The sequence below is a fragment of the Opisthocomus hoazin genome, chromosome 4, assembly GCF_030867145.1.
Source record: "Opisthocomus hoazin isolate bOpiHoa1 chromosome 4, bOpiHoa1.hap1, whole genome shotgun sequence".
Classification (NCBI taxonomy): domain Eukaryota; kingdom Metazoa; phylum Chordata; class Aves; order Opisthocomiformes; family Opisthocomidae; genus Opisthocomus; species Opisthocomus hoazin.
The window spans coordinates 22620256-22647698 of NC_134417.1; the positions used below are offsets into that span (position 1 = coordinate 22620256).

General features: G+C 37.1%; 1 protein-coding gene across 7 annotated transcripts in view; it reads right to left on the reverse strand.

The window, feature by feature from the left end:
• Positions 1-27443, reverse strand: part of NLGN1 (neuroligin 1) — a 405822-nt gene that overhangs the window by 208749 nt on the left and 169630 nt on the right. For 5 of the 7 annotated variants that reach the window (XM_075418306.1, XM_075418310.1, XM_075418307.1 and 2 more), the window contains 2 exons: positions 11857-11916; positions 2526-2678 (listed from right to left, as the gene is read on the reverse strand). In XM_075418306.1, coding sequence (XP_075274421.1) covers positions 2526-2678; positions 11857-11916 — 213 coding nt within the window. The remainder of the gene's footprint in view (positions 1-2525; positions 2679-11856; positions 11917-27443) is intronic. The other 2 variants (XM_075418312.1, XM_075418311.1) reach the window with 1 other exon arrangement.

The following is a 27443-nucleotide window of genomic DNA, read 5'->3' on the forward strand; positions in this document are numbered from 1 at the left end:
ACTACTCGCGCAATACTCCTCACTAGGCAAGATTGTTTACACAAGACTTGCATTTAGAGAGAATCTAAAGAAGATATAAATAGTCTATGTTCAGTGGCTTCTTATTCAGTAGTCCCTGTTTTTCCAGGGCGAACAGTTCTCTTTTCCACATATTATCTTTATCTAGGGAAAGATTCTAACAGACTTCCATTCTCAGACTTGTTTCACAGACAAAATTGGGCCAGGGAACTCACTGGGGTTTTCTTTGGCTTTTAAATGCACTTTCTCCATACTTCTTTAATTTTTATCATATTTTCTCTTTACCAAATGGATTTCACTTTTAAGCAATTTCTAACATTTTATTTAGAAGCAAATCTTTCATCTCCATAAAACGCAGGTCCTTGAGACTATTGGTCTGGAAGAAAATTTTGCTGTTGCAGCTCTAAACATTTATTTAACTGGCTTCCTTGTTAAGTAATGTCACTGTGCGAATCTCAGTGAAACAACGGCAGAACTCCCAGGACTCGCATAAGTCGTCTATATTAAGATATATATCCACATAGACTGATTCAAGAAACCCAGACCAAGAAAGGTCGTATGAAAGTGAGAACACAGACCTTATTTTATCCGTATATCTTCTCATCTGAAAAAAAAAATCCCTATATTTCCTCTCCCTGTACAGCCAGGCATTTTACGCAGCGGTGAAGTGAGATCTAGCTGTCCCATAAGCAATGGACAGCAAAGCTGAACGTCTCACCTTATGGGATCAGATCAGATAAGGGAAGTTGAGAATCTGTCAGCTACATATTTGTAAAACCATCTCTTATTTAACGTACCGCAAAGGGTAAAGCTCTGCTGAGCAGTGATGAACGAGAGTTTCAAGACAGCCGAAGTAAAAGTTGATATCTACTATGATTATGCAAAATAGTCTACTCTGAGGCTATCTTAAGACCAGGAAACACAAAGAAAGGCAGAAAAAAATGCAAAGTGTGCAGATTTTCTTTTTTGATTCCTAATGTGTTTCTACAGCACCTGTTTAGTGATACATCATCATTACTTATTTAATACATGACAGACACGCATTGTACCAGATACAAAATACATGAACTGCTACATACAGTTAATGGGTGAGTTTATTTTACTAAGAAAACCCTGCAAGCCCGATACAGGGTTATTTCAGTCGTTTTGAAAGTACTTTCAAGTATTCATACCAATCACTGGATTTTACTGTGAGTTTTCGATGTTTCACTGTAATAGGTCCCACTTAAAAGAAAATTAGCTCTCTGCCCCTTGAGGCTCTGCAAAGACCACAAAGTCCAAAGTCCTACAAAAGCACGAACACAAATGAAATCCTCCTAAGCTCAGTAAGATGTTAGCAGTGGGATACCTCCGGGATCTATGTTAAATTGCAAGTGGAAAAGCCATTACCATCAATGAAGGTGAATTAATTTTCATCTTGCGAGCAAGTAGCCCTTTCAAACACTGCAACTACAAGTGACTGAGGAATTAGACTAAATAATTTACCAAAATAAAGAGTGCTTTCAGATAATGGATAGTGTATTACTGGACAGAATACCCTACTGGCATATAATATAGATAAATGTTGTTTGAAACATCAAAGACAAGAGCACTGATGTAAGAATAAAATGTTGATTAGAGGCACAGATTACAGATTATTAACTGCTGCACTCTATGTGCCTAAGGACTTGAAGTCACTGTATAAATTGGAAGACAGGGGAGGAAGAAAAAAAAACACATACAAAAATCAGAATTTCCCTGCTTAAAGAAGTACATTGCAAATGACACTTCCAACTGGATATTAAGGAGATAAATCCAGCAAAAAATAGTTATCATCTTTCTGGAAACTATTCAGTCCCTTGTAAAATACAACCGTAATAGACTAAGATTCAAAATCTAAAGTCAAAATCCATTCCCTCATGAATGTGACTTCACTGAACAAACAGCAAAGTACACCTTTTTAGAAATACAAGCTACCAGAGGGATACCGCACAAGTCTACCAACAGCATCAGCACATCCTATTCACTGTATTTGAAACAATCATAAGTAACTCTATTCACTCTCTGATTTCGCCTAGAAAAATATTGGAAGTATTTGAATTATAATGACACTTTTTGAAAACACAATGAAGCACAAAACAAATCAGTAAAAAGTACAGCTATTATTAAATAACATTTTCATAACATCCTTAGCTTTTTCAAAGTATGAAAAAATAGTAGTAACCAAAACTTAGTCTCTGTCTTTCAACAGAAAACCTTATTGTCTATGATAACATTTTTTTAAGAAATCTGGTTTACCTGTTCATGAGGTAGAACATCAGTGTTATTCACAGAGAAAAAAAACAAACAAAAACAAACCTCTCCTGTCTGAACAGCTCAGCAATAGGAACACCTGTTTCATACCACTAAAAGCACAACAGCACGTTTTTTGTTTTGTTGTTTGTTTTTTTTTTTTAAATATGTTCTTAGGTATAACAAGGATCGCGTTGCAGATAGTAGGGATTAATGGAAAGCGGAAAGCTTCTTACCAAGTACCCCAAGGCGATAGTTGACTGTGATGACTATCACATTCCCATAACTTGCTAGAACACTGCCATCATATAAATTTCCAGTGCCTTCCATGTAGGACCCTCCGTGAATATACACCATCACAGGCTTAGGTCCCCCACTGTCCCGAATGTCTGGAAAAAATATTAAGACACATTTTATCTCAAGAAAGTACCAAAAAAACAGATACATGCAATATTTTAATTTTTTTTTAGTGAGGTTATTTTTCTCGAAGTGTTTCTCAAGCAACATCTTTTACATAAGGAAAAGGGCAGGTGGGTATAAGTGTTTCTTTGTGGCTTGCTAGTAACTAAAGCTTGTATTTTTGAAACACTTGTTGGCCTCAGAAAAGCAGAAGGGAATCGGAAACGGTAACACGTTTGCTCAAATGCAATGGGACAGTGGTCTGATTCTGTTCCTGCTGAATTTGAATAAAATATCTGCTAACACCAATGTGAGCTCTTTTAGGCAAAGTCTGAACACTTCTGAAAGCTCAATCCATCTTTCTGTTCACTTAGGTAAAGGCAATTCACCATGTTCAGATACACAAGATTTCTGCTCATACATAAGTTGATGATTGCTTCCAGTATGGCAGGATCAATAATTTATAAAAAGGGTGTATAAACAGCTGTCTTTTGATAAGTCTGAAGCCCAATGTTTCAAAAAATACTTGGAAGCTGTTTAACACTTAGACCTGAAATTATTATTTGTAACCTGGGTAGCCTGAAGTTTAAGGAGCGTGGGTACATCTTATTTCACTAAATTGTGAAAAGGAGCTGCCAGGAACAATGTTTATAAATCCCAAACAAGGAATAGTGTGGTTCTCAAAAGTGACACTCAATCTAGGTAACAATTTTAAATCTCAGAAGGTCTACTATTTTCTCAGACCATAAAATTATATATAGACATATTGTTTTGAGTTTCTTTTCAATTAAGACATTGATTTGGGTATCTGCCCCCCCTCAAATAGTCCTATTTGAAAATTAATGCATCTACTCAGAATAAGATTTTTAATATCTGAACACCACTTCTCCTTGTGAGGAAAGTTGTTAAGTACCAATTCAAAGCAACAGTTCGTGGTGGGATAATGTATGTTTCTAAAAGACTTTTCTTCTGTTGGACTGGAAAGAAATTAGCTACAGTGTAAATCTAAATTTTTACATCTGCATTAAATTGTATTTTGACCTCATTTACCAGGTGCCTAAGTCTTTTCCACTGCCCAAGTCACAGTATTCTGTATTAGTCCCTAAAAATCAAGAAAGACAATAACAAGAGAAAACTTCCCAATGAGGTACTGTACTCCATATTCTGATTTGAAGATTTTTTTTGTCATTATAACAGTATTCAAGGGGCTTCCCTGATTACTTTCTCCAGTATTTAAAGAAATTTCCAATGTATTATTTAATACTTTGATTTAGAGGAATCTTAGTTAAGGTACTTTCAAGTAAGCTATCTGTAGAATTACTTGAACCATTTCTGAAGCACTGTAAGGACAACTAGGTGAGGGCAGTTACACCAAAAGCCTTGCTTTTTGAATCTGCTGAAAAAGATCAGCACGGACACTTATGCTTATAGAAAGCCAGTTGCTATTATTATTTTGATATTGATTCTAATTCAAAGAAAATGCCAGAACAGTCAAGATCAGAAATTGGATCTTCAATATTGGAAGTACTAGAACAATCATTTATCCAAGACCAAAAGGATGATGAAAGGTTGTGCATGAAATTGCTTGTATTGCTTTCCTCACTCAAGCTTATAGTAAGGGCTTTCCAACATGCAATTTTCAGAGTGTAAAGCTAAGGGGATTATATATCTTCATTATCCATAGGACTGAATTATGAGCTCCTGAGGTTTAAAATCTACACAGAGGAAAAAGTCTTTTCAAATTCATATACTGTTTTCAGTAGATCATTTGTTCATAGTCTATGCTTTTTTTAATACAAATATGGAAGCAATAATAAATTATTAATCTGAAATCACTGTGTGACTGTTCCCAGCAGAAATTGTACACGGTTAATTGTGTGCTTGGTGGTAGCACAGGGGGAGACTGTCTCAGAATTCTTCTTTAATTAAAATTACATAGAATTACAGAGCACCAACTGTGAACAGTAATGAAATGCTGGTAGTACTGGCCTGTTTATCTGGAAAATAATATTGGGATATTTAGAAAAGAATAGGTGTCCTTTATCTGAGAAAGGAAGCACACATTCATGAGTAAAATCTAACATATAAAGTTGTGATTCTCTGAGTATATTCTGCCTAGACCATATTTTTATTATTTCCTATTACTAATATTCTTGTAAAGATTACATACACGTTAAGAAAGACTAATTTTCAGCTCTATGTGCCATGTTAGAGCAGATAAATTCATACTGCATGTTTCCTCATGCTGCTTTGCCAAAGTCATCAGTCTTAAGAGAAATTCCTTCTACAAAAGAAAAATTGTGTTTCTGTGTGGTTTTCAGGCAGCAATCTAGTACTAGAGACATCCATGAGGTTATGCAGTATTCAGCTGAGGCTAGTGGGACTTTGGGCTATGGATCGTACAGAAGCTATGGAGCTCTTCATGTGCAGAGAGATCACTGGATTTTGGTCTTACAGTCAGTGGTTTTATATCAACTGCAGGCTACAGGTAAGAATATTTGAAAGGTGCAAATATTCATCTGGGACAGTACTGTTTAAGTGCAGACATTATTAACTAGTAGATGTTATTAAATAGTAAGATCCAAGGAAGAGAGCAAATAATCAGACCATAATGAAGAATTGATTCCTACTTGAACAAGAGTAAAGGTTCCCCCATGAAAGATATTATCCTTTAAAATAAAAATGGAGGAAATACTAAGATAATACTCTGTAAGGAGAAACTTTGTATTGGTACAAAAGTGGCAGAAAGATGCACTTTTCAAAAGTGCTTATTGGAGTTAAGTGTCCAACTCAGCAGAGAAAATAATAGAGATTTTGACACTCAGATACTTTTTCAAAACCTCGCTCTTAATGATTTGACAAGTCTTTCATTTTTTCCTACAAGTTGCTCCCTGTCCTTTCTGCACATGCGCTGGAGTGGTCTCAGTAAACTGTAGTTACACTTTCTCACAAAGATTAATAGTTATTCACAGGTGCAGATTAACAGTTATTCGTGCAAGTAGCTCATTCTGAACAGGCCTGAAGAACAAGAGTGCAAGTGTCACATGTCTGTGACAGAAGTATAGATCTACATACTGATTTCATTTAGTTGCGTACTAATTTTGCTGCATTTTATGAAGTGTTGCTTCAACTAAGAAGCAGACACATTAATATCTTCAAAGGGGTAGTGCTGTTCAAAACCCTGCTCAAATTCAGCTCTTCTGTTTTTATCCACACAGAAGATAAGTTTTGAGTGCTGTCATTTGTTTGGCTTTAAATTGCTAGTTCATAAAACCTCTAAGTAGGTCTTACTGTATAGCAGAGAATGATCTTATTTATATGACATATACATGAACTTTCTTATTACGATTTGCATCATCTCCTCTCTTCTGTACCTTTGTAATGTTTGTTGCATCTACTTTTTATGTCTGGTCTTAATTACATTACAAGCAATTTAGGAATAGGGCTGTCTTTTATTCTGTGTTTGTTACATCACACAACAGGGAACCGGGTCTCACTGTGAATATCAGTCACAATTGTCATATATAACAAAACATAATTATAGCTTCAGTCATTGGAAGCTGACGTGAATTGGCCGTGTGACTTAACAAGCATAATTTGCAGGGAACAACCAAAATGGGAAAGGAAGAAAACCTACCTGGAGACAACTTAGCACAAAAATATAATTAGTTTAGCACAGATGTCACAAGTAGTGTTTTTCTAAATGCTATAAAAAATGGTGACATTTTGATGTAGACTGTTCAGTAAATCTTGGGTTTTGAATATGAAACAGTACAAGAATAGTGGAAAACTTTTAGATTGGTTACTGTGAAACCTTTGTGTTCCTTATATAGAATATTATATGGATATGTGTACCTCTTCCATAAGCTTTTGTCCTAAACATATTTAAGTAGAGCATGGTACCAATCAGTGTGACTTTTGCTTGTTTAAAAGCCTTTTAATAGTATTTGATCTTTCAGTTCAAAATCTATCAGATGCCTCATAGATGCACTGCTATTTTAATAAGCTAGTACCCTTCTCAGTGCTAATACGTAAACATCAATTAATACCCTGTTTTTAGCATGTGATATTAAACTAGATGTTCTGATATTATTTAAATTAACCACTGAACTTCTGTTAGGAGTGACAGTGAGGTTTTAGAAACGTTTCATATTTTAAAATACAGCACCCTTCAAGTTTCAGACAAACAGAACTATCTCCTTTTTTTGTTTGTTTCTGTATCTGTCAAACCAATGGATTATTTTGTGCAGTCTTGAACAGTTAGCTACCTTTACCTGACCGCGATTCAAAAACCTGATGGAAGACTATATGAATGTATATTCTAACATTAAAAAAGGCCTATTCTTTTACAGGTGAGCATCTGGAGCATATTTTCAGTAGAGTAGGACCTCAACAGCCAGGTAGGTAGTAATTTTAAATTATTAAAAGATGACGTTTAGAAATGCAAAAGCTGACAGACTTGTCACTGTACATGCAATGCTTGGCAGTGCTAAAAGTATAAAGGAGCCCTGAAAAGATGCTTAAATTAAAGGTCTGTCAATTTTTACTATGCACATTTTCAAGTACTAAAAACATCACTGCAAAAAATTCAGTGTAATCTGAACTGAGGTTCTCGACATTTAATATGCAAGTGACATTGGAATCTGCACTTTGGAGTTGGAATCACAGAACTAACATGAATGTGTGACAGGATGAACAGGAAGCATAAATATGTCTGTGTGTATCAGTCAAAAAAGTTCATCCAAAGTGGTAAGATCTGCGCTACTCCAGCCTGGCTGGAACTCATTAGAGGCTATAATTAAGGCTGGAGCATGTGGCTGCTTTGCGAGGTAGACAAATGTGTTCTGCTGTTTACTGAAGTCCAAAAATGTACAGCTAGTGCCAGCCGAAAAGATTGTTTCTCTCCCCATGTCTTACCATGACAGTTGAAAGCAGATGAAATGCTAAACTTAGCAACCTAGCCTATTTTAATACTAATGGAGTGATAGGGTTTTTTGGAGACGATCCTCAGTTCTGAAATGTGCTCATTAGCACCAATGACACTATAGTCTCTTAAGCATAAGAAGGGATTTGCAGATGCATTCTGCATCATTAGCAATTTAAAATTTGAGTGTATTTTTGTTTTGATTTAAAACATGCTCTGGACCAAGAACTCCTTTCAGTCAATGAAGTCCAATAGCCCACGTAAGACAGAGCATCAGACTAAATGATCAGAATCACCACAGTAACAGCCTGTGAACAAACAGCAACATCTGTTCCTAATCTGCTCCTTTTTCACAGGAGAGATTGGAATGGAGAAGGAAAGAGTAGAAACATCTATCTAGCAATTACAGTGCAGACCCCACTCCTGAGGTATGTACTCTCAGTTCTCTGCTTTACTATGGACATGGTGTCTGCCTTCCTCAAACTCAGCGTCTGTATTCCTCATTTCTAAAAATGGAATAATAGCATTCCTCTATCGCAGAGGGATGCTGTGAGACTGAATACATTAAAAACTGAGAGACGCTCAAATAGCATTGGGGACTAAATAAGGATCCAAGACTGACAGACTGATGTGCTAGGTAAGGTGTGTACGACAGAACAGTGGATGAGAAGAATTCATTTGCGAGCAATCCTTCATGGGTACTTCATACAGCACTAACTACCTAGAAGTCCAGTTCTGATCCCCGAGTACATAGGCTGATTAATGATTTGTGGTTCTGTATTTTAAGTCATGCTAAGGATTTCAGTGTATGGGAACTAAGGGTGCATAAAGAGTCACTGGTTTTTGCTACAGCTGAATTCAGTCAAATTATTACCTTACCAAAATTTACTGACATACGATACTAAGATTAAAATATTGTACTTTTTTAAACCAAACCTTGTTTCCAGACTGGGGAATGTACAGTTGATTCAGCTGCTGAGCAATGTAAATCTTGCATCTACACCAGGATATTGCCTACCTGCATGTCAGAAAACAGGCAAATCCACTACTGCTGTAAAAAGGGAAAGCCCCAATGCTCACTGGTTGCTGGTGCTTTTGGCGCTCTTATTTTTGGTGCCTGCTCAAGTAGTTCAATACTTACTGAAACACAGGTAAGCAATTTCAAGTATAGGCATGAAAGGGTTACACAGAAACAAAAATGCATCAGGACTGGGGGGAGCGTGGGTGTGAAAAATAGACATTTATATAATTTCTGACTTTTTGCACATTTCACACTCATAGAATTTGAAAATACCTTCATTTTTTAAACAGCAAATTTGCAGATCATTAGCTGGTAATGTGCACTACTGCCTTTGGGTCTTTTGAAAACAAAAATGAAAAATGATCTAATTAAGCCTGGTCTACTGGTTGCAGCACATACCAGAGATCCAAGTTTGACTACTGATTCCAGTGCTTGTGCTGCCAAGGTTTGGACTGCAATACTGTGGTAGTGACACACAGCAGCAGATGGGAGCAGGATTATCGAACACTTTTAAAATGAAATTTTCTGATGAAACTCTGATGTTTGAGTGACACAATACAGAACACTTTCAGGCATTTGATCCAAGAAGCTGCTGTGAAAGATGTTTCTTCAGGGAAGGTATAATAAAAGAAATGGACATGGGACCTCTGAATTTCTTAATACAGAGACCATCCTGGGCATTTTAGTAATCACTGGACATTGTTTTTGTAGCATAGATTCTATGGTTATTATGGTTATATGACACAGTTTTTCACCCTGTATAGCCCAGTCTCTCTAATATTCCAACTCCATCATTCATGCAGTCTGGTATTTATTTTATTAATAGTCATTCATTTGTAGATTTTTATATTGACTAAAAACTACCATACTGCAAAAGGTGAAGCATTTGATGGACAGGTTAGCAGAACTCTAGACAGCTAAGGTGGCTTTTTGCTTTGCCACTTTCTTTCCTGCTACTCATACCCAAATACATATGACTTGAAGTTTGTGAACTCTTTAGTTCTGCATATGCAACAAGTGCTAGAGCTCCAGTGCAGAAGAGCAGGTTCACAAAACGCAGGTCAGGTCATCTGATACTGCTCCTGCACTGAGGGACAGTGAAACACGGGGCCTCAGCAGACAGGGCTTCTACCAACCGATCAGACATCCCTGCAGCCTTCAGTGTCTGCTGTTAATAAAAATTTAAATTTGCCCTGTCTCTGTGACTCTCAGAAGCACTAAAAGTCTAATTACTGCCTTCATTCTTCTATTGGCATGGAAAGGAGAACAAAACTGTCACTTGTATGCCAGAGAAAATTAATCCCAGTTCTACAAATTACAGAGATTTATTAATGTTGTAAATGTGTTTCTTCACACACACACCCCGCCCCCCCCAGTTTGACTGCTGCGTTCTTACAGTCCTTTCTCTCTCTCTCTCCTAAAATTGTCAGCATGGGAGACAGGTTTTCTCTGACATGGACACTTGTTCTCCAAAGACTGAGATCCCTACTTTCATCTGACTCTACATACTAAACTGCTTTCTGGTAGCAACCACTCTCTGCTGAATTTTAGCAAACTAAATAGTCTCTTCTAAGTGTGTCTAAGCAAAGATGGACTTAACAAACTTTGAGCCATTAGCATCTGTCTTGGCAATTATACAGCAATTTAGGAGAGCCATTAAGGTCCACTGGATGAATAAGCCAGGTTTCAAACTGTTTCTTAAAACATATTGTTAAAACAATGGAGAGTAACTTTTACAATGGCTAATTCAATATCACAGGTCTTGGAGAATACACAAGAACATCCCTTGCAATATTTTGTCGTGAACTAATGTAAAAATTACTTGGCCTCATAGAGCTAAGTGAATCTGAATTATCATACTTAGCTCTGAATAATATAAGAGCTTTCAAAGGAGATTTTCAACTAGGTTCTGCTTTCAAATCTCGGGCCAACTGGTGGGCTTTCTTTCATATACACATTCAGTAGAGGATCATAAATCAGACATAAATTTGTTGCTTTATTTGTAAAGTCTCTGTTCAGTTATTGGGTAAGAAGTTAAATGCTCATGTTTACCTTCCTTCATCTTTTGTGATAAGACTGCGCGTTTCTCAGTAAAACAGTTAATGTTTTGTGTGATTAAAAACGTCTTAATTAAGAGCCTTGCAGTTTACAAGTTAAGCTTCATCTCAGTATCTGGCAAAAAAAAACAACAACCCAGGTATTAACAGAGAAGCAACTAGCAACTCTACCAGTCTTCTATGGTAATTTGTTTTACTCATTGACCATCAAATATAAAAACTATGTGATTAAGATTCAGAATTTTGAAGCACATCAACTTGAAGGGATGAGACTGTTCAAGAGAAAGAGCCCCTCGTTACCAATTTCATAGCCCTGAAAAAATATCAGATCTGCATAGATTATATGATTAACAGATGTAATTCATTAACAGAGTAATATGCTTGACATTTAAAACTTTCCATTTTACTTGGTAATGGGGTTTTCTAAGGGTCAGCACAAGAAGACAGGAATCTTTATATGCTTGTAGAAAACAGAAGGGATCAGATTCCTCTCAATGAGATCAGCTGAGCCCCACTGAACCCACTGGGGCCGCGCAGAGCCTCACCAACTGCAAATATTGCCTACCATTCTAGGGCTACCTCTCTCCTACAGGGAGATGGGGTAGTCTTGCATTTATTTATACTTGTTCATGGCAATGCAAATGCAGACTGTTTTGTATTTGGGGAAATTCAGTTGCTTAAGAGACACTTTCTAAGAATTTTCTGTATTTTTCCTTTTATAAACACAAGGTTTTTATGTTTATCAAACTGAGAACAGTCAGTGAAAAAAGAAACATCTTTATACTTGGTGAAATACATAGGGTTAGAAAACATGCAAAAAGGTGTACAGAGAAACTTTAAAAGAGTGTTAGTTTAAATACTATGGACAAAATTCAGTCAAAAGGTGGGATGCAACATATCAAAAGTCCATTTCAAGAAAACAAAAACCCCTTCTCTTTAAATATTGTTACTGTTTTGCATCAAAATGTAGAACTTAACATTCTTTCTTTTAAAAAATTAAAAATATATATATGTATAACAACAAGCAAGAAGACAAAACACATCAAAAATGGGAATTAAAAAAAAAAAAACCTCTTCAAAAGAAGACAAGAAGTCAAAAAAAGAGGGGAGAAAAAAGATTTTCAGGGATCCTTGTCATGCAAATCAGTTTGGCGGCAAAAAAATACCTTCATCTTCAGCACCGTCATTATCACCTAAATCATCTGTCTGTTTCTTTGTAAGGGGACCTAGGATTGAGAACGGAGAAAATGGAGGAAAAAAGACAATTCAAGAATATACAAGACTGAGGAAAAAAAAAAACAGTGAATATTAAATTCCCATGGATGTTTCAAGAAAAACATTTGCAAGGAGGGAAAAATTAGCTTATAACAACCAATTTTTCATTACATTTTTCAAACATTACAGCAAAAACTTCCCTAGGGGGTATGGCTATTAGAAACATCTAGCACAAGAATCAAAGTGTGCCCAGTGCATTATTGTTTTTAAATGAAGAATCAAAGCTTGTTTGCTAAAACCATACCCACCACAAACTATATTTATCCACTTAATTTAACTGTTTTTGTTGTTATTGTTATTAGGAATACTGGAGACTAGAACTGCCAAATTACCTCTTGCATTTGATGCACTAAGGTGGCTAATAAATGTATTGGCAGTTGGTTAAAACAATGCTTTCTGAAATGTTAATTCACATTTCTAAATTCAGCCATTTAAGCTCATGCTTTACAGAGATAAGCATGGATTTGGCTTTTTTTTTTTTTTTTTACACACTCATTACATTCTCTTTTAAATAGAACTGTAGATTCCCTTGAAACCTTTGACTGCCTGCTGAGATATTTGTAAACAAACATGAAAATCCATATGTAAACTAGAAACAAGAGTGAAATCCTAGACCAACTGAAGACAATGATTTTTGCCATTGATTTCAGTGTGGCCAGGGTTTTACCCACAGTATATAAGAGTTGCATTGAATATGAGAATTGAAGTTTTAGCTTGGGCAAGACACACAATATCATAATTCCTTACTTCTATAAATGAACAGGAAGACAAAATTCTTTCATGCCCAGCATCTGTATTATTAACAAGTATTAATAGATTCATCGTATTTTCCAATGGGAAAAATGCCCACTCCTTTACTGAGTAATAAAAATATACACCAGAAGGAAAGTCAAAGGCTATTCCGAAAATACTTCCACATCATATATTTTACACACTTACGCACAAACAAAAAACAGTTGGAACTCAGCATTATCTTTGCTTTTTTTTTCAGACCTCTCATTTCCATGACATTCTGTAATTTGCATGCAAAAAAGCAATCAGTACAAACACAGGACTAAGTAACAAAAAAAGAAAAAGCCAGCCAAGCACAGAGTAGAAAACAAGAACTTTTTCATGCATAAAATAGCAACGGACAAAAACAACAACAAAAAAAGAGATGAACAGTATGTGTTGATACTTGCAGTAGATGTAGGCAAGAGACATGCATTAACTCTAAGCACTATGGAGTATTAAAACATTTGTATTTAAAAAGCTCTCTCTAGCTCTGCTATTTTACAAGATATTAGTCATTCGGCATTAAACTTGTTGTTTATAGGCAAAATACCATGTATTTGAGTGATGCATTTAAAAAAAAAATTCATCAAATGTTTGTACCAGGTGCATGGATTTGAGAAACAGAAACAACCCATGAAGTACCATGAGATTGTAACCGTGAATGTAGGAACTGGATCGTATCATTGAAAATCAAAGCTGAATACCTGAATTACTGCATCAATCAGGAGTATAGTTTTAAACTCATTCTAAATACAGAACACTGGAATTATACATCATAAATTAAACACAAGCATTTTTATAGTCACACCTGCAACAATCATTCTGTTTAGTACACAGCCTTGGTGAATGCAATAGCTTTTCCTAATACAAGCCCTGAATGTAATCTTTACGAAATATGGCATCTAGGTAATGTGACCCCGTCCAAAGACACACATTCAAATGTCTTGCTGCCCATCATTCTCATGCCATAGCAACTTTACTTCTGAAAGAGTAAAACTAAAAAAGTAAAAGAAGTATGCAAAGAATAACAATAGTTTCCTGGTGGGTTTTCAGCACAGTGAACACGAGGAATAAACTTAAAATTCTAAGAACTATGCACTTAATGGATCTATGCACTTAATAATGGAGAGCCAGACACAGCCAAAGATATATATCTGTACACATTTTTAATGGCTTCTTGTTATCTTTTAAATTTTTAAAAGTCACCAGAAAGGAACAAAGTAGTGTCGGTAAAGGCAAATAGCAGACATTTCTCCAAATACCTTGCACAGGGAGGGCAATTTCTTTTCTGGATGAAACTAAGACAATGAATGTTACATTTTTTTAATAGCTGGCCTTTGTGGGGTATTTTGTACAGATCACGGTTCCAGATCTCAACAGCAGTTACATAGTGCATCAAACATCTAACAAAAATGACTGCTCTCATACCATCTCTGATTTTACAATATGGTGAAACGTAATTGAGGCTAGCTATTAAAAATAACCTGGGTAACTTTAGTATTTATGCAGGTGCGAGTTTCTCTGAAAACCACAAAAAAATCAGAACATCTTCCTTTTAATCATGTTGTAATACACATTATACACAATTCCTTTTGCAAAGGGGCTGACCTATTTTTAAGCTGTCATAGATTAAACATTCTTTCTAATACAGCTATATATGTATTTCCCAGTCCAGGGCTTCTGCTTGCCGCATCCCCTAGGCAGGAGGGCTCATCCCTGATGGAGATGTGTGGCAGACCCGCAGGGCACCAGTACCAGTATTCCATTAAGAAAGAGGTGAGACGCGATTTCTGCAAAAAGTTCGCTCCAGTCTGCAAATATAACGGACCACATTCATTACATCTCAGCAATAGCTAGCTCACAGAAACCCAGACCAAAACACTTCAGACAAATTTTCTGCTTCCTGGAGTTACAATGCTATCTGAGGTCTAGAAACCAAAGCAGGGTTGGGTCCTCACGCACCAGGCGTGAAGCTACTTACCTATTGTCTGTACTTTACCTATGCATACGGGGATGCTGTGAAACTTAATTCACATTTGTAAATTGCTCTGCAACCCCTAAAAGAGGCATGAGCTCAAGACCCACTGTGCACACGGCTGTCTAAAATGGCATACAGCAACATCAAGAGGTACCATCTTGAATCCTCAAAAAGGAAGCAGAGCTCTGAGCTTGGCTGTTTATGTTCTGTGTTGTCCGTTTCATATCTGTCTGCTGAAGAAATTTTCTGAAATCATGAAAGTAGTATTAAGAGAAGTTCTGGATTAGATTTCCATCTGTTTCAGCAGTAATGCTTATTCTAAAATCAGTAAGAAATAGCTTTTGCTTCTGATTCTCTGGATAACAGACTACATTGACTAACAGCATCGCTGTGTCTGTATGATCATAAAGACTGACTGATACCTTGAGTCCTTGCAAGGGAAAACATGCCAAAATCACTATCAGATAAACAAAATAAAATCTTACGGAAAGATCCTACAAAATGTAACAGCAATAGCCTTTTTATGCAATAACAAATCAGGACTGCTTAGCAGGTGTATAATTTTCAGTTTTCTGCAGGTTAAAATCAGTATTCTACAGGAAGTTTATGATTTCATAAGTTAAATGTATCCCTCAACTAGATTTATGTGTTTCACCCTGACTATTTATTTCATACATGATTCTTTAGGTTTCTTACCTGAAGATAATATTAAAATCGTGGAACAGAAAAGAATTTTAGAAATACTGATACTAAAACATGATGGACTACGAGCCAATGAAGCAAAAAATAGTATGCATTTTACAGAATTATGATCACCAAAAGTCTTTTGTCCACAATTACTTTCCACTGTTGTTCCACTATAGCTTCTCTTCACCTTTCGTGAAGGCCCACTTATTCCTCATCTTTGAGCACTTCACTTACAAAAATTGGCATTCATTACAAAAAGACTGTTTTACTGTGTTTAAGACCCAAGCCTTCAAATAGATACGCTGCCTTACTGTGCTGGCCTAAATTTTAGCTAAATTTTATATAACAAACATTAAATACCAACAAAGTAATCAGGTACCATAAATAATGGGGGGGGGAGGATACTAAAGCCTCTAAAATGCTGATGCAAAGATGATTTACTTATGAAGAGGCTCTCTAAGGTTTAGTCTCATTTCATCCCGTGTTGCAGCATACCAATAATTCTCATTAACATTAATGGGAAAGTAGACCCCTAAGTCAGTTTAAAAAGGGGAAGAAGCGATTACTGGATTTTATGTCTCCTACAGGCAATGAATAGTCTTGCTACAAAAGCTAAAGGAATGCTATGTGCAGAAGAAGCTCCTAATGAACTCTCTACTCATTTAATTCAAAAATAGTTCTTACATTATTTAAAGTATTACTCAAATATTTATTGTATTTGTATTGCAGTCAATGCTAAGGAATTAACAAGATGCATTTTTAAATCTCAATAGTTGACTACTGTATGCTTAGAGGTGGCTTTCCTTTGCTCAGAATAAGAGAAATAACATAGCTCCTGTCCAGTTAGCTAAAGAGTAATTATGTGCTCAGAAATAATTTAAGTCCAGCCATATTAATTCTGTTTTTTATCATTCCCTTTGATGAAGGACTAAGGTACTTTAGCTCCCAAATACATTAAAGCTGATTATAAATTCTCTCTTTATGGCCTTGATTCGGCAGAAATTATCTGTGGCCTTTTGGACCGCATGTGTGTGGGAGGCATGGAAGCTGTGGATGTCATTAGCTTTTTGGCCTGGGAAAGCTATTCATCATAAAAAAAGTCATACTGCAAGTTGACATCATTTTGTAAAACAACAGTACGAATCCTCTAAACTTAATAAATCTGTGCTTATGTATACAGCCATTGTTCAGGCCAAAATGTTCTCCTTCGGTAATGAGAAAAGTGGGAAAAAAAAAAAGGACCTTTTACATTAGGTTAAGTAGACTCCATGGATCTAGCAATTTAGAAATCTCCATAGTAATAATCATTCTTTGTGTTAAGGTGTCTGTTCAATAGAAAGGGAAAGAGATGAGATTAAGGCTGACTGCTGAAATAATACAGGTATTAGAAAAATTCACTAAGTGGGTTACAACACCATGGAATCTGGTAGTGCACACGTCAAATACAATTACATATTTATCTTTAAACTTAGATAAGTGCCACCATCCATCCATTGCTATTTCTTCTTCATTAGCTCATTTATTTAACTGAGCATTGAAGATCTGTGAAGTGAAATTATCTCACCTTTTCAGGGCCTACCCTCAGATCCAAACATAAAATAACAAGTCCTTTGTTATTTCAACTATCATTTTTTCTGCAACAAACTCTCCAACTGAAAAAAAAAAAGCACCTGTGCTGAATTATCACAGTCTAGCAGATGTTAGCTGAGGCACAATAACGTTGTACCTATCTCCTGTTTTTAATTCAAAAGACATTAATGATGAGCTATAATTAATGATCTTCAGACCTCAACATTTTTAGTGAGAAGAATTCAAAAAATCAAATTCTTGTATACTGAAATTAAAACATAACTATATAATCATTTTTCTTATACATGTAATGACAAATTGGAAAGATACAGCATAACAGTAATCTGATTAATAATTTTATAAAAATCATTTTCTTTCATTTAAAAATCAGAAAGCTGTCAGCAAAAATAAAAGAGCTAGAATTCCTTCCAGAAAAGATATTTGGAAAGTACAAATGGCAGCTGGGTCTTAAGAAACACTTAACTGAAAAAATATCTCTATTAACATACTTTCTTGCAATAGACAAAACAATATTACTGTCTTGCTTTCACCACATGTTCACTCCTTTCCTTGTTATTTTTGCCCCTTAAATTCCTTTTATTTCATGTTGTACTTATTTGTAATATTTGTACTTATCAGCAGGGCAAAGCCCTGGTTGACTTCGCTTTTTGATGATAACATTTGTACTCATGTTTTAACAACAAATGATGGCACAAAGCTCAGTCATTTCACATCTTGCTACCTGATTTGTGATGACAATCAAGTACGGTAATTAGAGCTGCAAGTAACTTAAATTTGCATCTGCAAGTGAATGACAGGTGCAAATTGAACCCACAAAAGGGTTGCCAACTTTCTTTGAAAATTTACATGTATAAATGCTTTGTCACTAAAGGAGCTATTCTGACACTTCAAGACTAACTCCTGCGGTGTCTTTTATAACAGTATATTGCTGAAGTGTCACACAGAAAGAATGTCTAATCCTGAACCTTTTTATTCACAGGATTAATCACACTGGCTGGATCTTGATTTCCCTTAAATCTGAAGGAACTTCATTACTGAACACTAGATTTGTGTGAATTTAAATGAGATCAGAATCTGGGAATGTAAGTAGAGTTTCACTCCTCTGCTTCCCATTTTAGGTGCAGCCTGAAATTCAATGTGTTCTCAGAGATGAATGCACTTTAAATTCACATGTCCTGTGGAGAGCAGCCCGAATGAAGCTTCATTTCAGGCTCTCCAAATCCCATTCCCATTGCAATACGCCACTCTATAAATCCAATTCCCTCTCTAGAGGCTTTTGGTTACATGATGTGCCTTACATGGAGTGATGCAGCATTACTAGCAGAGTAGGCAGGATAAGTACAGATCGCTGGGTGAGCCACCGTGTCCTGGGGCCTGTCCGCACCGCAGACAAGCTCAGCCCTGAAGATGCCTTCTCTCTCTGGATGTCTGCCTGCACTGGGCACCTTCACAGCATCCCCCCAGATGGTATTTTGGATGGGTAAAGCTCTGCTCTGCTCGGCCCCTGCACAGCAGTGCAGGCACAGTGGTACTACTCACATGAATGATATTTGCCAGGACAGGTTCAAAGACAGCACAGGTAGTTTTTTTCCTAACTTTCCATAAAATACAAAGCTAATATCCTAGGTTAGCTGCTTGCTAATCCTTATAGGGTTGCAATGAAAACATAGCTCATGTACAGAGTGTACTTGGTACAAGGAGGAAGCCATTTGGTGGAAGAGCCAACAGCCGGATAATTATTCTACACATCGTAGCTTCTGAACCACTCTGACTCCCGTTCTAGCCAATGGAGGAAAAAAATTACATTGGAGAGCGCAGAGAGGAGAAAGAGATGTTCATTTATTTTCTTTCCAGTGGAAGTAAGGAAAGCAAAGCTTATGGTAAAGCAGCAGCTGTCCCACCCATTGGAATTATCTGTGAGGAAAAGGATGGCTCAAACCAGGACTCTGCTGGCCAGTGTTGACACAGAAAAACAAAACCCATGCATTTAACCAGGAACATTGCAATTGAAGTACAAAGCTCCAGAGGTGAGGGATGGGTGGGTAACAGACATGAAAAATGAAATTTGTAAGCTGTTATATGGCCATTATCATCTGCTTTACCACTCCAGTGGCACCTGACTTGCCTATATCACAGGTCCATGCAGCTTTTAACATTTTACTTGCATTAATAATTCATGTTTTTTTACAGATACTCATATTCCAGGGTGACACACTGCTATAATGAATTGAATGCAACATTACACAGCTGTGCCATCACCTGAGCTTCGAGATCATGAATCAATTCTCTCTCTCTACAGGTAATGACTACAATCCAGATCCTAATGAAGACTTATGCACATGCTTAACTTTAAGCCTCTGAGTAAGTTCTCTGAAGTCAACAGGCTAAACCTCCTAATAATATAAAGACAGATCCACTACCTTTAACAGAACTGCTCCTACTTGCATCTGGGCCACGAGGTCAACTCGGGAGTAAAAGTTACACAGGAATGAGCATCCCAAATTTCTAACTTCCCTCAGTTATTCTGTGGACAAATCTAATCAAGAAATAGAATTTCAGTCTCTTGAACACACTACCAAAGCTCTGTGATGAAATTAAATTTTCTTTTTTATAAATGCATTGCTTTTCAGTCTGCATACATACAAATAAAACGCTACACTCATTTTCTACAGCTCTCATAAACCAATTGCTTCCTAATTTTAAGGAAGATACGAACTCATTTGAGACCACAGGTGTAAAAAAAAAAATGACCAAATGTAGCTCATGCAATAGAACTGAAGATTTGTAATTATAAGATCTAAATTTTCAGTTCTAAAAGGAAGATTTACAGTTGCCATCAATATATCAACATTAATCTTCACTTTCTTTCAAAGATCTCTATAGTATTGCTGTAATAACAGTGGAAGTCAAGATGCAGTAAGTGCATCCTTCATACAAGGATATACAAAGAGACACAGTTGAGAAAACCACCATTAATTTAGGTCAAACTGGTGTTTTCTTGGTGTTTTGTTTCAGACAGGTAGGGTGGGTCATCTACAACAATAAAATATGTTAGCAGAAAGCATTCTCTGCTACCTCTTGACTTCCTCTTACCAAAATATAATTAAAACTGTACATTTTAAAAAATTATCTTATTTTACATTTTATTTCATAAATAAAACAGGTCTTCTGTTATCAGACCTGGAATGGAAAACATTCAGCCCAAAACAACTGGACAAATAACCTTTGTAATCTTGCCCCCAAGTATCTCTCTCTGGAAAGAAACCAGCCCAAAACAGCAGTCTACAAGGGAGATAGGTTTGGGATTCTTGCACAAGTAATCACCTTTGCTAGGGACACTGTCAGTCTGCCTTCTGCTGCAAAAGCCTTCTCCCCAACTAATTCTATTAACTACAGGGGCTGGCATTACAGCAGCTATATAGTTTTGTGTATGGCACAGCTGAGCATACAGTTCCGCTCTCTTGAGACCCAGTTTCATAGACTAAATAGCAGAGCAAAATGGTCTTCATGTAACCATGTAATTGAACATTGCAGAGAAAATCAAGTTAATTGTGCATAATATTTTCATATAGAGTTTGGAATTAAATAAGCTCTCCCACCCCTCTCCCCAATGTACTTCATGTCATCTGGTTTTCAGCTGCATGCTTTGAGTTCTATATAATTCACTGAACCATTGCAACCTGTGCAGTACTTTACCATATAGAAATTCGCACTCCTGCATACCATAGAGATCATAAATAACATGCAAGTCTTATTTTCTCAATTTTCTGAATCAGCCACTATCAGTAAAACTTCTCAGCTACCTCACAGAGCTGAATTTCTTCAGAAAAGTGGTAAAGTGGAAGAGACTTTTGTGTTGTACAGCTGACTGCAATCCAACTCTCTCCTCGCAAACACTCAGCAGACAAATGGGCAGGGAGTTGATAGCAAAGCGCCTTGTTGATTAGCCTTTCAATTCCCTCATATTAACTCCAAATCACTGCATTTCTTGCTATGTTTCGAGTAGCACAAAGAAAATCTGATTCTATAGTGAGTAACCAAGGTAGACGTCACGTATGTCGAGTCATTCACAGTAGGCTAAATTAGACAGAACTGCACTCTCCTTCATTAATTGTACAGGCTTGTCCTCAGCATTGGCCAGAACTTCCCAATCATCTAATGCTGACGCTGGTACCTCAGTCACAGAGTTTCCTTGTTCTTACAATCATACCCAGGTTTGTCTCCTGTGACAACAAGGGTAGAGACACTACTTCTGATACTTTACATATATCTGCATATACAGTCATGTTTAAATGTTTTAAAATATTCACACAACAAAGTCTCTTCCTGGAAGGTAAAGGTGGATGATTTCTTTTAGTTATATATGGCTACATAGATATATGTGTACACGCACACACAGACGCAGGTTCTCCTACATGCCTTTTTAACACAGAGATTCTTCCTACAGATTTGAAGCTCTGAGCATTACTGAAATACAAACAGATTAAAAAATTTAATAAATACTGATACTAATAACCTGGTGTTCAGAACTGTAGTATTTTCATTAAAAAAAAAATAAAGATACTTCAAGTCAAATGTTTCTCCACTATTCAAAGCTTTCAAACAATCCTTAAAAGACCATTCAATTGGGACTGTGGTCACCAGCTTTTAGAAACATAATTATGTCTGCTCTCATTATCAGACCTTTTGACAGAATCCAAGTGCATAGCTCTGAGAAACAGTGATGGTAGAACTGAGGGGGCAGCACTTATGTAAAAGGCTGTCGGATGAAAAGTGCCTTGCCTCACTTATTTTCTCGTATTTACATACTGTATTTTTAGAAAAGTATAATCTTAGGCAGGAAAACTCAAAACATCTCAGCAATGGAGCAGTCACAAAATAAGAACAGCACAACCAGCACTTGAAGATTAGTAGGATCAAAGACTTGTCATAAGAAAAATCATTTTCATTTTGACATGTTTTCAATACTAGCATGGTGCTTGTTTTGAAACTACAGTTGACTTGCTCTGCATGTTATATCAAGGATTCCCAAATGGATAGATAGAATCCTTATACCGAATGGAGCATGAAAGGAAATCAGCACATCACTTCTAATCTAGCAGAACTTACAGACAGGCAGAGATACTTGGGACCACACATTTACACAGCTACTGTCAACTCCTATATAAGGACAGAAGGCTCGAAACCCTTCCAGTAGAAACTCTGCCTTCATGCTTACTATTTAATAATTGAATACCTTAACACAGAAGCTGGTGAAGAGAAAATGATCATCAAAATAAAACTGATTTATGAAATGTCAAGTCTAGGACTGCAATATATTATTTACAAAAAGCATATCAAGTTTAGGAGAAAAATGTCAGAGTAGCCCTTGCTTCCATTTTCACAACAGCCATTTAGGTGTGAGTTGGCGGGTTTGGGACAACATGACATTTCTAATTCTTTATCTGCTGACAATAACCATGCTCTCTGGAGGAAAGCAACAGCAGATAAAAGCAAAACATTCCTTAGCATTGGACAAAAGGTACTCTCACTCCTATTTTTATTTATTTTCCTTCTTATAAGTCTACTTGCTTAGGAACACAGTATGGGCACAGTTACCAGGGTTTTTACACTGAGCTATGTTTCTCTTTTTTAAAGCTGATCCTAATGAGCTAAAAGGTTTTTTTTTTCCCCCCTAGCAAATATAAAGAATTTACATAAACAGTATGAACTACTAAATTATAATGATGGTCCAAGGTTTCATGCATGAGCCCTTTTAATTAAAGAAAAAAATTAGTAGCTAAATTAAATGTGGCATTTTGTAACAGCTACACACATAACAGTTACTTTATAATCACTTTAACTGTTTAGTCATAATTCTTAAATTTTGTTTGTTTAAGAGTAGTCCCTGGTATGACCAGAATATCTTCTGTTTAGAAAGTAAACAAATCTATGAGGAGTATTTCTAAGAATATTTGAGCAAACAGTCCTTATGACCCTTTCCAAGCCAACCGAAGTTAGTGAAAAAATATCGAGGTAATCCAAGCTCCATCCTGCTGAGCAGAATGAATTCCTACAGCAAGTATACCAAACTAATGGCACCAGAACAACACTTTAGGCTGTCAAACCACCAAACAAACTGGGGAAAGTGAAAGTCACTCCTGCAACAGACCGCTAATAGGCTGTTCCTATTGGGCAGCAAAGATTCCTTTTGCTTATAGACCCAACAGTAAAGATAATCTCGGTACTTGTTTTCACTTCAGCATCAGTAATGAGTAATTTATATAGTAGAATACAAAATTTTAAATTCACAATTTTCCTTTAAGACTTTAGCTTGTTAACATTGTGGATTCAACAAAGTGGTGGTAATGTTAGACAGATTAATTCTAGCTCTTCATCTATGGGATTATTAACTAAACTGTAAACGCAGGGTATTTAATGTAGACAGATGGGAACAACCCAACTAACTTCAGTAGATTCTGAGAGCTTTTAACTCATTCCTTCAGATATATACATGCGCTAAGTGTATATTAACTTTATGATTTGGATGTAGGAGAAAGTTTTAGAAAGGTACATGAGCATAGATGATTTCTACATTCAGTGCTCATACAAGAGCTGAAAATAATTCTCTTTCTCCTGGGATTTTCTGTGTACAATTTGGTTATATCTGATGAAGAAAGACTAGATGCAGGCAAATAGTTTGAAAGCAAAAGAAAAGTAACCTACATCTGACAGCAACTCCCCAAAAATAAACTATGATTACTTTTCTTTTATTGGTGAAATCTGGATTCTTGGAAATTATACTGTTCAGGATTGCTGATCAATGATATTCAGTAAGTCTTTTTATGTTAAAAAATTTTGATAGAATAGTTCTATTATCCCTGTTATGCAACCTTACACTTTTTTGAAGTAATAATTATAGACATATCAGACTTCTACATAGACAAATCACGAGTGAACTGCTTCATTTAACAGAAGAAATTTAATAGTTTTGTATTTTCAGAAACTGTTAAAAAGCAGAGTTGATTTATGTTTCAATGTAAAGCAGTAGAAACAACTTTGTATTTAGTATTATTTGTAAATTAAAACTATTTTTATATAAGGCTAATATTCACTGTGATTTTCGACAAGGTTCCAAATGTTTGCATGCTGAGCTAGGCTTTCATCTCAGTTTGGAACTGCTTTCATAGCAGTTACAGGACTTTTTCATGGCCATTCTTCTTCCTTGCAAGCCCTTGAGCTTAACCTCTGACTTCATCCCAAACCATCACATGCCATTAGTACAAGAGTAACTTCCGAGTTTTGCATACTTCCAACAGGCTGTGAATTTTAGCAGACCGCAGCCATTCATTGCAATAGGCTGCTTCCCAGTAACCACAGTATGATTTACATCAGTGCAAATCACACCTGAGTTGGCTTTTCCAGCTGAATAATATAGACAGAAGCTGAAACTTCAGTAATGGTTTTAACTCTGTTGAAGAGCTGGGACTAACACTGCAATAACTAGCTTACAGCTGCTCAAAGAGCCTAACCTGTGTTGCAATCAAATACATTGTCCTTTGCAGCATCAGTATATCTTTTGTCTTTTAAGGTGCCATTCTCTGGGCCAGTGTCTTTCGCTGGTATCACAGATGAACAAAGTAATTTATGCCATAATGCGAGCAAGTAAAATACACTGGCATTTCGTTAGTGATTTACATTTTACAGTGGGATACCCAAATTCAAGGGAAAGTGCTATAACTTTGACAGTTATAAACTTTAAAAATATAAAGACTAAATGTAGTTCCCCATATGTGAGCTAGGTGTATAAATAAGCAAGGACCATGTTGACAATGGACTTTTCAACAAACAAGGCCCACGTTGATAATACAGCCAGCGCAGCCAACAGAATGATATCACACCCTAATGTAGACCCCTACACCTGTAGGCACCATGAACCTTGGTGCACTCCTACACTATCCCTCCTCAAACTCTAATGGGTGTTTAGATGGTTGGCTCACAGAGACAGCTACAGGGTGACTCTTGCATGACAGTGTCTTAATCTGGAGCTGAATCCCACCCCCAGTTTCCAGAAATCAGAGTGAGACATACATGGCTGATGAGGAGTACACACCCCTCATATGAAACACTAAGATTTTTTTATTTTGTTTCTTGACACAACCTATTTTATAGTTTTATAAAACTTGTCAACTCGTTAATTTTTGCATGGAGTTCATTTCATGCAGACAGGAAGAACTGAAATTATAAACTCCTATTGAAGTGAACATACTGTGTAGCATTACACCTATATAATAGTCTGATACTCTATTGTTTTTAATATTAGTGCACACCACTGAAAGCACAGATGGGTGATTCAAATAAGTATGTGTCATATGCAAAATTCACTGAACCTTTAAAGTCTTCCAACTAGTTGCATCCGTCATATCTATTATGTCAAATAATAAACTGCAGAGCATATTTCGGGTTTCAAGCTTGAATTAAAGGTCCCTAAGATTCTCCCCTCCCGTCATCCTTCAGAGCAAAAATCACATTACTGGTACCTATGGAGGGAGAATAAAATATCTAGAAACTTCACAGAATCACAGAATGTTAGGGGTTGGAAGGGACCTCTGTGGGTCATCTAGTCCAACCCTCCTGCTGAAGCAGGGTCACCTACAGCAGGCTGCACAGGACCTTGTCCAGGCGGGTCTTGAATATCTCCAGAGAAGGAGACTCCACAACCTCCCTGGGCAGCCTGTTCCAGTGCTCCGTCACCCTCAGAGGGAAGAAGTTCTTCCTCATGTTCAGACGGAACTTCCTGTGCCTCAGTTTGTGCCCATTGCCCCTTGTCCTGTCGCTGGGCTCCACTGGAAAGAGCTTGGCCCCATCCTCCTGACACCCACCCTGCAGATATTTAGAAGCATTTATAAGGTCCCCTCGCAGCCTTCTCTTCTTCAGGCTGAACAAGCCCAGCTCCCTCAGCCTCTCCTCGTAGGGGAGATGTTCCAGTCCCCTCCTCATCCTTGTAGCCCTCCGCTGGACTCTCTCCAGTAGCTCTTCATCTTTCTTGAACTGAGGAGCCCAGAACTGGACACAGTACTCCAGATGGGGCCTCACCAGGGCAGTGTAGAGGGGAAGGACCACCTCCCTCGTCCTGCTGGCCACACTCTTCTTGATGCACCCCAGGATCCCATTGGCTTTCTTGGCAGCCAAGGCACACTGCTGGCTCATGGTTAACCTGTCGTCCACCAGGACACCCAGGTCCCTCTTCACAGAGCTGCTCTCCAGCAGGTCCATCCCAAGCCTGTACTGGTGCATGAGGTTGTTCCTCCCCAGGTGCAGGACCCTGCATTTGGCTTTGTTGAACCTCATCAGGTTCCTCTCTGCCCAGCTTTCCAGCCTATCCAGGTCACGCTGAATGGCAGCACAGCCTTCTGGTGTATCTACCACACCTCCCAGTTTGGTGTCATCAGCAAACTTGCTGAGGGTACATTCTAACTCTTCATCCAGGTCGTTGATGAAGAAGTTAAACAAGACTGGGCCCAGTACTGACCCCTGGGGGACACCACTTGTTACCAGCCTCCATTTTGGTAGCAAGAGGTTCCATTTACATCTGGCTTGTTACAACCACTTGCTCAGGCCAAAACAATCTGTAATTTTATACCCACCTACTAAAATTTCTTACTTGAAAATCTCCCTTTGCTACAAATTTGCCCCAACATTTTTTTTAACTTTTAATTTTAATTTTCTTAAAAAGAAAATGATATATTTGATGGACCACAGCTGTCTGGAAAGTACATATTTGATAGGCATACAGTACTAATTTGGAAAATAAGCATGATTTACTTGATGAGTCACAATAAATGTCTGTAAATATATATCCAAGTTCTTTGCAAAACTAGTCTCTAGTAAGCTATATTACATAGAAATCATACTTGAACACGAGTATCTCCCCTGAAGAACGGACGCCTAAGCTAACACTCTCATGTTCCTTACTGCTTTCACACTTTTGGTTGATGAAGTCCAGAAACAAGATACTGTCAAAGAGTTCAAATATTGAATGTAACAGATTTACCCACTTTAGTCTATTTTGTAGAACAGAAATCCCACGGCATGGCAATGGATGGCTCTTGCTGTACATGAAATAGCAGCTCCATTCAAGGCACTGGCCTGGCTATGAACAACGGGAACAGTTCTGGCATCCTTCAGCACACCACTGGCTGCTCTCACTCCTTCAGGCCCTGCAAACATGCATTTGCCTGGTTATGTGTCAGAAGACACAGATATTGAGTCTTGGGGAGGAGGAAGGGTGGGCAGAATAAGCAGGAAAGAAGCGCATGGAAATGATTGCATCTGTGCCTTAGTGAACAGCACACATAACAGATCAGTATTTGGTAGGACACTCCTGCTTATCAGTTCCCTCTCAACTTTATTTTGAGGAAAATGGTGTGTAACAGTAGCAGTATCAAGAACCCTTGGAGTTCCTAGATT